Below are 15393 nucleotides of genomic sequence, written 5' to 3' on the forward strand. Positions count from 1 at the left end.
GTTTAGTTTAGTACTCAACACATATTGCAGGGGATGCGTTTGGATTTGGACCACCAAGGGACCACGTAAATTTCCAACAATGCAACCGCCAAAATCAAGATTCAAATATTCAATGCTTAATATTTAGTCAATAACAAACACCATATTACACAATAAGCATGAGTTGTTTGCACAAAGAACAATGCTCGGATGCTCCCATTTTCGCCCTAAGAATCTATTAAACAAAGCCAAAATTTCTTTAAAAAAAATGAAGAAACCAAGTTGACTTTGATCTTCTTGACTTTCATTAATTCCCGGCTGCATTTCTATTTTTCAATTTAATCTTTATTCTTTCTCAATTTGAACTTCCTCATGCCCTTTTTATCCTTAATCTTCAATTAATTTTCTATTCAACAAAATAATTTAATTAATTAAAAATAATAAATAAAAATAACTAGCAATTAAATAATTAAGGATAAAATATGTATATAAATTATGCTCATTAGACAACTCATAGTTAGCAAGAAATTAAAGAAATATCGGACCTTGTAGCCGATGGTAGAACTCACATTTCTGAATTTGTGTTCGATAGACATTTGGGTTGTACTGTAAATATATTTATCTAATATCTTAATAAATATCATATTGTAACATAACTGTGATCATAATAGTTTCAAAAAAAAATTATTAATTTAGCGCGAATGCATTAGGTTTGCTTACTGTAGTTACATCCTTGAGAACTCGATTCATCGTTGAAGTCAAAGGTTTGAATCTTCTCTTATGCATTTGTAATATTTAAAAAAATGATTATTACACAATTTTGTAAATGGATTTGAACCGAAAACGAATTTCGAGAACTCCAACATTTATGCTAACATTTTGGAATTTTCTTTTCTCCAAAAACCCTTCAATTTATGAACTAGTACAAATGATCAAAAAGGAAAGAGACAATCTCAGCCCTTAGATATACGTGGATGCGAAAGATCACGCAAAATCTTTTGAACTGAATCCAATAAAGCACAGAATATACACATTCCCAATGCTTAGCCCCTAGGAAACAAAGAGCTTCCTGGTAGCCTCCAATGAAATCACTTGTGATTATAGAACACAGATTTTGGGAAACAAATTGCCAGAAAGCATGTCTTCTAAATTAGGGCACCGCCACAATCCAGTCACGTGAAATTCGGATTTTGCATGTTCCTATAATCTTTACCCATATCCACTTCCTTTATTTGTATGCAGGATTTTTCCATTTTTCCGTATAACTACCTGTGTACCATCCCTCTACTTTGGGGATCCTTTTAAAAAATTGGAAGTCAATCCCTTCAAAGGATGAACGGTGGGCATGCATTTGGAAAGCAAAGATTAGGCAATTTGGAATACATGTGGTGGGCGTTAAAAGAAGAAATCATTAATTGGCCTTTTGCTTTTGTGGTCAAACGTGTGGCTAGCCTTCAAAGTTTAATACTGAAATAATTTAAAAAGAGCTTGGTGAGTGGGCTTTATAAGTCGGTGGATGGCTTTGACTTATAAGTTGTGAAGGATTAATGCAATTAGAATCCAATAAGGACAAAGCAAGTCAGTAATATTATATAAAGGCAGGAGGGAAGCCGCCAGAGGAAGGAGAACAGTGCAGACGCAATTCGGGCAGAGGAAAAAAATAGCAGCAGTAGTTCGGTTTCTCATGGCTGAATTTATTTATTTGGTTATTCCCAATTCAAATATGTCTAGCTAATTTTCTTATATTGAAGTTAAGGATGAAATTCTATTCAATGAAATAATTATCTTTGTATTTAATTAATTCCCTACATATGTACTTTAATGATTATGATTTTTTTATTTCACATGATTAATTGGATATTATTAAAATCTTTTTATCAATTCTGTCATGCATTATTAATTGTTAAGATTAATATTCAATTAAATCTATATTTGGATCTATAAAGTTTATACATGATCATCTTTGATTCTATATCCTTCGTTAAATTGTTTACATAGAGTGTTTAGGAAAACTTTGACTCTTTGTTATTCAATATGTTTACATGGGATGCTTAGATGTCATACTATTAAGTAGAAAAATAACATACATTAGATTTAATTACTTGGGCTTAATTGTTATATCCATGAGATGACATAAATTGATTTCGAGTTGTCACTCTAAAATTAGAGATTAATTAATAATTAGATAATTACTAGTTGAATAGTAGTAGATTATGAAACCTTGGTAATTTTTATCTGATTGAATTCTCCTTTATTTTAATTGCTTCCTTAGTTTAATTGGTTTAATTTTCTTAGAAACTTAATTTGGTCAACTAGGTTATAATTAATATTAATTTTATATTTAAATTAAACTTTTCAATTTATAACAATGCATGTGGGATCGACCTCGTTACCACTACTCTATTTTTAGATTCGTACGCTTGCGAGTATATTAAAATTTTCACAACATTGCCAAATGTCAAGATTAACATCAGCACTGAATTAAAAAAAAAAAAGTTATCAGGTGCAACCAGACAGGTTCCTATTTCCCCATTTCAAGATTTAAGACCAAAAAGAAAGTCAACCAATAGGCGGCGAGGAGAGACAAATAAAATTGCTGCTAAATAGGTCAACATAGGACTTGTATTTAAAATTTACGTTGAAGAGAATTAAAAAAATCATTGAAAGCAATTGCATGTCAAAATACCCCTTATTTTGTTATTTTTATATGCATTAAAAAATACTATCCTTCAACCGGCCTTTGCATGAGGGAAGGGATTTGGCGACTCTTGAGTCTTTGTAAGAAATAATTACTTTGAAACGGCACCAACTGGTTTGACTTTTGATGCAATAAACTTCTAGAAATTTGGTTTCTATGCAATTTAAAGGTTTAATCTCTTTTATTTTTTTTTTGTTTTCATTACATCCTAAAGTGTTTACAGATTAATAAATATTGATTAGTAAATCTATATATTTTGGTAAATGGGTTTAGATATCAATCTTCCTTATCTGTGTAAACTAAACTTGATGAAAAAATAAATTAAATTTACATTCGTGAATGGATGTGATGAGATGGAAGGAATGTCTAATACCCAAAAAAAAAAAAAAATTGACGAATTAACAACATTTTTAACAACCCCCCTATAAAATTTTTGATAAGGAAGTTTATATATGAATTTCAAACTTTTAAAGAATTTTTAATTTAAATTAAAATCTAAAATCAGTTATCTAAAATTTTAGTCTATAAAAAAGAAATTATTATCTGATATATATTTTTTTTTTTGGATTTTTATCACTTCAATCCTTGTATTAAGGAAGACGCAAGTGATTCATTTTTAAAGCTTTGGTCTTTGATTTTTTCTATAAAACAAGAATGATTCAGATGATAAAACCCCTTTTGTTTTTCTAAGAATGATGATGATGATTATGATATAATAAGATACTGCCTTTGGAGGATGGATTGGGCCATCTCATGAAATCCCAAGAGACATGGAAGATCCCATTGCTTTGATATGTACATGTATATACCTCAATAATTTAACATCCCCACATCACCCTCATTCAACTCACAACAGTACTGCTTTATTCTACAGTTTAACATATATTAATGTCGCTGGCGATGATGTGTCCCAACAAAATAATTAAAATAATGTTGACTTTAGTGTTTCTTAAGCCTATAAATACGTGGGTCTAGAGAGCCAAAATTAATTTGTATAGCACTAGAGCTAGCAGAAACATCAAACACACTCATAGAGAAGCTAATAAAGAGAGAAAATTTAATCATCAGCAGAAATGAGGAGTGATCAAGTTCGTTTAAATTGTGGCATCACCATACCAGTTCTTGGACTGGGCACTTACTCTTTCGATAATCACAGGGAAACAACTCAACTTGCAGTTCATAAGGCTCTCAAGGTAGATTAATTTCTGTAAACTCCTTAATTATTGTCGTTTCTCCTTCTTCCTCTTGATATTCAATCCAATTCATGCAACACCCTTTTACAGATACTTCATTTGTGTTTGGTTTCTTTCTTGGGGGTGTTTTATTTTACCTTTCTGAACCATGGAAGCAGTGCATTCACAAGTCAAAACTAGATTTTGATGTAAGTGTTGATTTTTTTTTTTCAATGCAGATGGGTTATAGGCATTTTGACACTGCAAAAATATATGGTTCGGAGCCAGCTCTGGGGAATGCGTTAACAGAATCAATACTCGAAGGAACTGTGAAGAGAGAGAATGTTTTTGTCACGTCTAAACTCTGGGGAAGCGATCATGATGATCCTATTTCAGCCCTCAACCAAACCCTAAAGTAAGCAATATCAAAATAAATTATCATAGTTCTGTTCTTTTCTCCTAATGAAGATAAGCTCAAAGCTTCTTTAATGTCTCAAATCGTTACTTTCAAGGACAAATCTGCATGCGGGTTTAGCCTTTTTCTGCAATCAGTACCTTTTAAGAAACAAAAACCTGATGAAAACAAATTTAAAATGCCTTGAAAACCATGCTAATAATGTTTTGGAAATGACAAAAGAAGCATGCATGGATAAAGATTTTTTGGTTGCGTGCGTTTGTTTCTTATTATTTATACATTTTTTAATGGAATCAATGTCGTGTTGCAGGAATTTGGGCATGGAATATGTGGACATGTACTTGGTGCATTGGCCAGTGAGACTGAAGCCATGGACGTGTTATCCTGTGCCAAAAGAAGAAGATTTTGAGCAGCAGCTTGAGTTTGAGGCCACGTGGGCAGGCATGGAGAAATGCCTAGATATGGGCTTGTGCAGAGGCATTGGTGTGAGCAACTTCTCAAGCACGAAGATCCAACGGCTGTTGGATTTCGCATCTGTGCCTCCAGCCACCAATCAGGTATGGTAACAATATGTGCATTCATTTGCAGTTTGTGGCCACCACGTGCGTAAGATAATGTGGACACAGTGTTGAATTGGGAAATGAAGAAAAGAAAATTAAAAAAAAGGGGGGCAAAAATCGATGAAGAAAATTTATTTCTTCACGTATACCAGGATCAAAAGGTTTGCAATTAATGTACGTGAAGACATTGAAATCTGAAAAATGTTTGTCTGTCAAATACGCAATGTAGGTTCATAGCTCTATGTCATATTTGTATCCCAATTATAATTATAAAACAAATAATAATATCACAGAATAATTTAAATTTAAAGAAAGAATAACAAATTGTTTGATCAAGAAGTCATATTCGTGCATGCGCAAGGAAATTAAACAATTGCACATCAGTTGATCTAACCCTTACCTGTGCCTCATGTTTAATAATTTTTAAAGTCAAAATAGTTGACTCTATACTCTATATCTATATATATAATAATAATAATAATGTTGTCGTTAGAAATATAATATTATATAATTAAAATGTCAACTGAAATGTGTAACATATACATTGAAATTTGAAAGTCCTCTTGATTGATTTTTATAGTACAATAAAATAATATATCACCACCATTTCTATATTATCATTCTTTGAATTTATCCAAAATTGGTTTCTGTTGTACAACAATGAAGTCTAATTCAGCGACGAAACGAAAACTTTTTTTATGAAGATCAAAAGTATATTCTATGAATAATTAATTCTTAATTTTTCTCGGATTGTAAAATGTCAATGGCTTATGTTGGGATTGCCTTTTTTTTTTTTTATAATTAAATCATGAATATGAATTAAAAACAGGTGGAAATGCATCCGATGTGGAGGCAAAGCAAGCTTCGGGAGATATGTGCCGATAACAAAATCCACGTCAGCGCTTATTCACCGCTTGGTGGGCCCGGAAATTCATGGGGATCAACGGCAGTGGTTGAGAGCCCAGTCATCAAATCCATTGCTCTCAAGCACAAGGCAACTCCAGCTCAGGTAAATCACTAATTAATATCAGTGATCCACGTCACATTATTCTTTAATAATTAATTGTTTTTTCCTCATATTGTTTGTGAGTAATTAATAACGTAGTCTAATTAAAACATTATAATTGTATCTTGTGAAGGTTGCTCTAAAATGGGGATTAACAAAGGGAGCAAGTGTGATTGTGAAGAGCTTCAATGAAGAAAGGATGAGGGAGAACATGGCATCCTTCAATATAAAACTTGATGATGAGGATTTGCTTCAAATTGACAACTTGGAAGAGAGGAAGATTATGAGAGGAGAGTATCTGGTTAATGAAACAACAAGCCCATACAGGACACTTGGAGATCTATGGGACAATGAAATCTAATTAATAGACCTAAGAAAAGGCCCATGTACTTGCAGAAAAAGATAAAAATTAGCTCTACTTTGTACCCTTTTAGCTCTTCCTTTTGTTTTAGCATGTAAGCATGTTGAAAATAGCTAGCCTTGGAGCCTAGCATGGCATGAATTACTTGAATATAAATGTGTAAATTGATGTGTTATGTTAAGTAATTTGCTTTTGTTTTCATTCACAAATTTGCACTAGAGTTAAGATATTTGTCCCCACATACATATTGCCTATTAATACCCCATTTCTGAAAAACTCCCTTTTGCTCAAATTTTCCTTGACAATAACCACTTATCGTTCTTAGTAAGAAGAGAATTCAACGCAACCGTTGTACCAGAATAATAATGGATTGCTTTCAGTGCAATTATCATTAAGAAGAGTAATGTTTTTATACCTCTAAAAGTTAACCAGAAGGATGCATTAAGCGTACATGTTCATTTCATCATACTAAACATCATAGTAATACAAGATCTCTTTATCTGTTCATAGCAGTGTATAACCAGGGAGATAAAAACACGAAGAGAGAGATTAATTGACTCAGTTTCAGAGGTCAAGCAGTCATCTTCTGTCCAAAATCCATAATTTGACCCATCAACCGGGTGGGGTGGAATGGAAGCTGGGAAGAATCAATTCTTCTGGAGACAAAAAGTTCTCCATTGATAGAATACATATTTACATGATACAAGAGCCTCCAACAAGCTCTTTCAAGAACTTGTTTCCCATTTTGCTTTGTGACATCGAAATTCCGCTGTTTTACCCATGTCATTGCTCTTTCAGTATAAAACTCAAGGTTACTGGCAGTTGGCTTCATACCTATCATTGCTCAAGCCAACATCTATATGTAGGTTAATTTTCTGCCGGCTTCTTATCATTTGTATTGGACACCGAAGAAATACCTTTTTCTATACACTGCATAAAGAAAAACGATTGCCAAAGAGAGGATTATCCAAAACAATGTAAAAATCAAGAAAGCCTTTACACAGGCATTGAATATAAAACAAGTATACCTGAAGAAGATATCCATGCAGCCAATCCAAGGTTTGTGGGAACGTTGTTGCTGATACATTGACAACTGTCACACCCTGTTGCAAAAAAATCAATAAGAATTTGAGGAAAGCACAAACATTAGAAGGATGATTACAAAATAATTTTTGAAGAACCATGCTGGCAACAAACATTTAGGAAGGTAGCTTTGCACTGGCAATAATTATACAAAGTAGTACAATAAAATACAACTAATCGATGAAAAGTGTCCATCAAGACATGTCCTGACACTAATAATGAGATAAATCAGTCCTTTGATTGTTGCATGAGGATCTAAAGCAAACAGCTATGAAAAAACTTTCAAGAAGGTATCAAATAGAAGTGTAGCCAATAATTAGCCTCTCTTCAGTTTTAACTGAACAGTTAGCTTACAGCAATGCATATCATTAAGGAACTGATGAATAATACAGTGCCTTGGGCACAGCATACTTTCCATTTTAATAATCGCTAAAGAGCACTTTGACAATACATGATTCACACAATGCCGAAGGCTTTAATCTCCCAATATTTGCTATATTGCCATATCCAATTAGTCAGGACATGTCAGACTGAAACTGCTAGACACATGTATAAGCATACCTGTGACTTGAAGGAGCAGAGATAATTCTGAATAGTTTTCAACTTGCTCACTAGCTCATCCTTATTCTGCAGAGGATATAAGAACAAAGTTATATCTTGTCCTAAGGACTTGGTAAACATAAACAAGCACTTGAGTAGTTAGCTAATTAAACAAATACGAAAGACACAAATACCAAAAGGAAGTAAAAGACACCAAGAAAATCATTCATTGAATACTGGAAGGGAAGTAAAATAACAAGAAATAACCAAGGGAAGGAAAAAGAACCAGACAAAAACATTCATCATTTGACCCTGAGGGTATCATGTTACCCAAACAAAACTAAACCCAGCTTCTTAGATAACAGCCTTTTTTTTTTACAGGGAAAACAGAAGGAAAAGCTTTTTTAACACTGGTAACGCAACTAATTGTTTGCTAGAGATACTATTCTACTATTTGTTTAAACTTCTGAGAAACATGGAATGACTAATATTTTTACACTCCGCTGCAAATGTCCAATCACAAGAGCCTAATCTTTTATTTTATTTTATTTTTTGCAGACCACTTTCTGGGATTCACTTTCTTATAAACGCCTAATGCAGCTAAGCGTACCCATATTTATGATGAATAATGCAAAAACCTACAAGAATTCAAACTTCCTAAGAATATATAATTCCAGAATTAATAGGCGCAATTTTTACAATAATCAACTAGTCACATTTATGCTTATTCATATTACTGTATATAGTATTCACCCTAGACATGCTCATTTTAAGAGTTGATATTCTTTTTGTCTCACTGCCTATAAAAACATGTTTCTTAAATAATCACTTCTCAAATTATGTTCTCCTTTTGCAACCCCATGTCAACCAGTGAAAATAATAGTAGTCAGAAAGAATGAACATTCATGTGTAAAAATAAAAGAATTAGTAAATAGTTTTACCTGGACCAAACATTTATCACCAAATGTATGAGTCAAGATCCATTCCTCTAGTAATGCCTGCACATGACAACAAAATATTTAAAAAAAATTCTTATACTGAAAAAGCTGACATGCAATGATGTAAGAAATCCTTCCAAATGAAACTGCACGAGTTCATCAGCATCTTTACTGATATTATTTTACAAAATCATTCATGAAGTGGTACCTTAATTACACTCATTCAGGATATATATAATTCACATGACATACTCACAGCTTAATTTCAAAGCATTTAGCACATCCAACCAAACTGTAAAGCTAGAAACAAAGAATTACAACTTCGGAGAAATGAAAAAAAAAAAGACTTAATTTTTTCAAAAAGAAAAAAGAAAAGAACAAATTATGACACTTGCACTCTTCACCTCCCATCTCCTCATCTTTTACCTCCTTTTGGAGGAGTTAATGATTGTTTAGCTCCTTTCCACATACATATACAATGGAAAAATTATTTATTAGCATCCAGAAAATAAATGAGCTGCCAACTAGAGACATAATATATTATAAACATAGATAATCACAATGAATCAACAGAACCATTGCAATTTATAGAACATCAAATACTTAAACCAGTTTAGATTTCCATTAATGTGAAATTACACCTCACCAAAAAAAGAACCAAGAAACTGAAAAATGCATCTTTCATAAGAAACATAGAATTGAGATTTTAGAGAGGATAGTCGTAAGCAACAGTGATATTGGTGCTTCAACTAAAATCTAGATCAATATCTATTTAATATGGTAATTCGTCATCAGCACCTCCCTTAGATTAATGACCTCACAATTAGAGGAAATAATCATGACTAAAGCCATAAATCATTATCAATGAATATGAAACAGATTTAAAATAGTCATATATAATAACCAGAAACGGTGCATGCTTGTGGTTCACTTTATCTTCCTATTCCTTCTGATATTGGTCGTGTCCTGTATTTTAGTAACTAATTTTTCACGATTAATAGTCATGACTAAAGACATTAATCATTTTTTTTTTATCAATGAATATGAAAGAGATTTAACAGTCATATATAATAACCAGAAATGGTACATTGTTGTGGTTCACTTTTTTTCTTGTACAGATTAACAGTTGTTGAAGGAAAATTTAAAGTGGCCAAGGTCTCACATAGTTAAGTTACCACTTCACCTAAAAGCTTAAGATAGTAGGTAAGGGCCCCAAACATACACACACACACACCCCAATCCTGTAAAACAAAAGAATGAGGCCAGACCTTATGATCAAAATCAGCCATCTTCAGAACAATAGGAATAATTATTGGATCAGGACCAGATTTTTCTTTCTTAACAGAAGTATTTCTATCTACCCCTGGATCTTTAGGCGTTTCACCTGCAAATGTTAAATAGCAGTATTTGTTATTCTGTAAAATGGATGAATACATGAACACATTAAATATTTTGCAAATTATAGAGCAATGGTTAACCTTTATTCTCGGAAGATGTTCCTGCAAGGGCAATAGATTCAAGAGAATCGGCGATTTTATTGACCTGTTCACTAGATATCTTTCCTCCTGTGCCAGGCTGCTCTGGGCTGTTGTTGCCATTTTCCCAATCACTTACACAAACACTTGCAGAGTTACTTTCCACTTGTGTCACAGGATTATCATCTGATGGCACAGATTCAGAGTTTGTCTTTTCTGTGGTGGTAGCTGGTGCTTTACTGTCATCATCCATTAGATAAATGCTGGGGTCCAAATGTATTCCCTGCCAATATCACACACACACATATATATAACAGAAGACATTAAAATGCAACACGTTAAGGCACACATGATGTTATATTCTAATGCTTACTTCATATGAATAAGCCAAGAGCAAAAAACAAAACAACATATAAACTGAAGATCAAGCAAAAGAGTTTTTGAGTGTTGCAAAGGAACAATTAGTTTGTCATAGCAAGATTTGGTGCTTTACTTCTAATACACCTACACAAGTATATAATTTAGTCCTACAATCATGAGACGAAAATAATTTACCATGTATGAGAATGCATTAAGAACAAAGCAGATCAGCAGGACTTAACTGAATCATGCCACAAAACAATTTCACCTCTGAATAAAACAATTCTTCAACAATTCAGAAAAGGATAAGTGTTTCTTCTTTGATTGGACCAAGAATAAACAGAAGCAAGTCTTTGATAAGAAGCAATTACACGATTTATTGCATATAAAATCTCTCAAGAGCTCTTTTAAGTATTAGATAAAAGCAGTCACATAAATCATTGTTTGTTCGTGAATTCATTATGCAGACTTAGATTTGCCCTTTTTACCCAATTATGAAGAATGCTACAAATACATTAATTCCATGCTTTATATTTCCCAAAACGTCAGATCATGTATTAAAATTATTAAATTGCAAATTACGATTTCAATAAATATCTTAACAAAGTAAATAAATCATTTCATAGTACGCAATTGTGCCAGAAAAGACATTTTAATTGCATATGTATAAAGGCAACCATAAAAAAACCATTATCGATGACTTTTCAAGATAAAAAGGGTCCAGCAGCACTGAGTAAATGAAATAAATAAGAGGATGACGCCATCATGAGGCTAATCCACTAATTTTCACCATACCTCAATTATGATTGGCTTTCCGTCTTTCATTGCTTTCTTCAAATCACCAGCCAAACCTATGAATATACACATTCAGAATGATTGCTACAAAGAAGAGAGAGGAAATCCATCACATCCTCCAAAAATAGTTACAACTATCCTACTTCCCAAATGGTAATTCAGGAAAATCATCTTCCTAAGATGAGATATTACCTTTACGAACAATTCTGCACTCTCTAACAAATTCAGTCACTAGCTCCTCAGAGGAGCTAAAGTTCCGCGCCCAAACAGGAGAAGATGATAACGGTGCACTAAATCAGGCATTATAAGCAAATTAGCAATCCAATATGGCCCATAAATGATCCAGCTATAACAATTAGCAAAATTATCTGTCCAAAACTTTGATGAATAATAAGGGAGATTTGATTTTGCACAGGCTGCAGATTAAATGCGCACAACTAAGTTCAAATTACGAAATATGCAGAGTTCTCATAAAAAAGAGATGTCCAACAAAAGATTACATTTCAAGCCTAAACAGACTATTTCTTGAAGCAAGGGCATGTTCTTAACCAGGTATTTTTTTACCATTTACCACATAACAGCTAAGCAATAAACTGTAGCCAGAAACAACTTTTACGTTGGCCAACATCTTCCTCCATTAAGCCAAGAGTTTTCCTTTATAACAACTTTCATCATAATAGTGGAAATAAAGAATGCAAAACATGACATAGGAGGAACACAACTAAGCTCGTTACATACTCTGTTGATGTCCGCAGCAATTCGTACACCATATCTGTCTGCAACGCGAAGAAACATGTCAGAGGCAATACTACACATCTCAAAAACTGTTAGTGTACATAAGGGTTGAGATAAATAAGAATAAACCTGTAAGACATTAGGCAAATTTAGCCTCTGTGCAAGTTGGGTGGCTATAGTTGACTTTCCAACGCAGGCCGTTCCACAAACAAGAATTACTAATGGCACTCTTTGATGGTGAAATCTAAATAAAGCAACAAGCAAAATAATGTTATTTGAATGAAGAATCTTCCAATCTCTAACACTTAATTGCTTTTATTTAATTATGTGACAAGCCCACTTTAATTTTTCATGGATTGCAAAATACTATCGACATGTTTTATTGGTAGACATTGTATACAACATATTCGCTAGTAGTCTAACTTGAAGTCATATAAAAATAGCCTTCCATAAAAGGCAGATCTACAAGCATGTGTGTTTTTTTCTTTCCTTTTGATGAGTTCAAAAGAGTCACCTCTATTTATGCATAAAAAAGTCAACGAAACAATTGGTGATTTCATAAAATCCACGACTAACAATCCAATAGATCCTAACAAGTCAGCTTAACAACATGAATGCACAAGTATACAACATCTTGAAAACAATAAAAAAATATGAATGTTTCAAGAGGATAATCAACACACCAAGCACAACAAAGAAAGTCTAAGAGCTAGTTTGGTAATGCTATAGTTTTTAAAATAATTGTTGTTAGCTACGCCGTATAAATAATCAGTTGTGGAGAAAATCAATTAAACGTTTGGTAAAATTTGTTTCTAAAAGTTATGTGAGCTTTACAATCAAATATGTTTGGTAAATCTTATTATCAAACAAATGACTGAAATGGATATGATGTTAAATAAAATTTATTTACACAATTATAATCATATACACACACAAATAAAATATTTTTATTTTATTTATTTTATTTTATTTATTTTATTTATTTTTTGCTATCTCAATATAATTGGTAATAATAATAATCTCTTTAAATTTAATGATTTTATTTTCTAATTGAATAAGGATAATTTTGGATTTTTATATTATATGTGAGGATATATATGGAATTATATTAAGTATAAAATTGATTCTTAAAATCAGACTTTGAAAAGCTACTCTTTTCCTACTTTTCATATTCTGTTGTAGGATAGGGTGATTTTACCATAAGTGATTCTAAAAAAAATTAACAAACACCAACATTAACTTTTAGCTTTTCAAAATCACTTTTAAGTCTTTCAAAAACAATCCCAAACAAGCCCTAAAATGAACAAGATTATTCTCCAATAAATTCAAAGGGAAAAGCATCAGCCATTAATCCAGAAAATATAAGAATTGCTATGATTGAGATTGCACTGACCTGGTCATCATCCTGTAACGACTTATATATTCTTCTCCATAGCCCCTTCGCTCCATAAGCTGTACATAGAGTCCTATGAGAAGGTTTTATATAAATTTAATAGTGTCACAGGACCTAATTTTGTAAGTAGTGCATGTTTGGAATCAAATATTGACTTATTTGAGAATCTAATCCCCAGTTAAGTTTTGTCAAATTATTTTTATCAAACATAGATGATTTGAGTTGGTCTTTTAGATAGATCCAATACATTAGCGATCATCAAATAAGTGATTATCAAACATAACCTATTAAAAAATAACAATTATTCTACCACAATTCCACATATGCAATAAGTGACACGCATAACCTATTAGAGGCAAGGGCTGCGGGAGTCAACAATATGTAACCCATATTTAGGACATACCTTAAACAGATTAGCTTCCAAATCAGATTGCGAGCTGCAAAATGAATAGGGCTCTGATGTTTGTCAAGAACTGTAAAAAGAATTCAAGAAAAATCTTTCCTTTTTCTTTCCTCTTTATAATAAAGAGAGCGATTAGGGAAGGATGGCATACACATCTAGAAGGCTGTTGTCTACAAGTAGCTTCTTGAGTTCAAGAGCAATTTTGATAGCCACATGATTTGGGATCTGAAATCAACGGAGATCATCTTTAAGAGACAAAACAAAAATGGAATTGCCTCTTTAAAGAAGTCATTTATACCAAAACTAAAAATTTAAACAATAAACATAAAGTAGAACGAAATAAAAAAATCAACAATCAATTATCACATCATGCCACAATTTATCATCCGGCAATAAAGCAAACAAACCCTGTTTTTTCAGTTGAAAAAACACAAACTGGTATACTGTCAGATACTTTTACAGAAGAAATTGTCAAGCATATGGAATTCTCATAAAATACTTCCAAAACTCACCCCTGCACTTGCAAAGTTCATCTATCCAATTTTTCAATCAATTCATAAACTATAATTATTTTTTAAAATAATAAACAGTTGATATAATTGAGGTACAGACCTTAGTAACAGTCAACATTCTGCTGAGCAAGAACCTGGAGAAGACATAGTAGTGATCAGCATTATCGCCAAGCCACACCTTCACCTGTAAACGTAATCAATCACGATTGATCATACGATATAATATTCGTGTAATTAGTTTAAAAAATGAAATTTGAAAAATGAAAAACGGAAATTGAAACCTTAACAAAGTCGTATTTAGAGACGGTGTTGCGGCAATTTAACTTGATGTGCGATAAAGAGAAGATGCTGCTTTTATCTTCGGAGTCTTCACCGCCACTGGCGCTGTTGCTGCCCTTGCTGCTGTTGCCGTTACTCTTCCTATTAGGGATCAAATCAGCTGCTTCTTCCACTTCTTCTGTGTTCTTCTTCGTTTTCTCTTTCTCCATGTCACAACTGCTTCTCTGATTTGAGTGTTTTAATTTACCAGGTTCTCCTTTCGATTTGTCCTGGGCGGCTAGAGTGGCTCTGTTTTTAACTGACTGCAAGCGTTTGCTCAATTTCATTTGTATTTTAATTTAAAAATAAATAATTTATGATTTATATTATTTTAAAAAATAGTAAATAACCTTGATTTTATGTTTTTTTTCCCCATTTCATGTTTCATGATTAACATTTACAGTTTCCTGATTAACCTTTTATATTTCATGCTACAATGTAGTACACATGTTTTGTATCCTTCATTGCATACCTTAAGTATTGTCATATTTCATATTAATGTCATAGGTTACATCTTTGACTCTTTTTTTTTTTTTTTTCATGTTCTGAATATCCCAAGTATCTTTTTTTTTTTTTCTTTTGGGTTTTATGTTTGAGATTGATACTTCATATTTAATGTTCAATGTTTTAGGTATAAAGTATCTCTACTA

At 32.4% G+C, this 15393-nt stretch overlaps 2 protein-coding genes across 2 annotated transcripts; one reads left to right on the forward strand and one right to left on the reverse strand.

The window, feature by feature from the left end:
- The first annotated feature begins 3688 nt into the window (after window positions 1-3688).
- Window positions 3689-6363, forward strand: LOC102612019 (non-functional NADPH-dependent codeinone reductase 2). The gene is made up of 5 exons (XM_006490074.3): window positions 3689-3870; window positions 4089-4264; window positions 4575-4821; window positions 5654-5833; window positions 5964-6363. The coding sequence occupies exons 1-5, from the start codon at window positions 3751-3753 to the stop codon at window positions 6189-6191; spliced, it is 951 nt and encodes a 316-aa protein (XP_006490137.2). The 5' UTR covers window positions 3689-3750; the 3' UTR covers window positions 6192-6363.
- Window positions 6364-6582: 219 nt separating this feature from the next.
- Window positions 6583-15017, reverse strand: LOC102612319 (uncharacterized). Its single transcript, XM_006490075.4, has 15 exons — window positions 14707-15017; window positions 14526-14609; window positions 14065-14138; window positions 13914-13947; window positions 13511-13569; window positions 12247-12361; window positions 12121-12158; window positions 11575-11672; window positions 11383-11438; window positions 10231-10510; window positions 10021-10136; window positions 8756-8812; window positions 7836-7901; window positions 7220-7294; window positions 6583-7121 (listed from the first exon to the last, which is right to left on the reverse strand). The coding sequence occupies exons 1-15, from the start codon at window positions 14911-14913 to the stop codon at window positions 7059-7061; spliced, it is 1422 nt and encodes a 473-aa protein (XP_006490138.2). The 5' UTR covers window positions 14914-15017; the 3' UTR covers window positions 6583-7058.
- Between the last annotated feature and the right edge of the window lie 376 nt (window positions 15018-15393).

The sequence above is a fragment of the Citrus sinensis genome, chromosome 9 (genome assembly GCF_022201045.2).
Source record: "Citrus sinensis cultivar Valencia sweet orange chromosome 9, DVS_A1.0, whole genome shotgun sequence".
Lineage (NCBI taxonomy): Eukaryota > Viridiplantae > Streptophyta > Magnoliopsida > Sapindales > Rutaceae > Citrus > Citrus sinensis.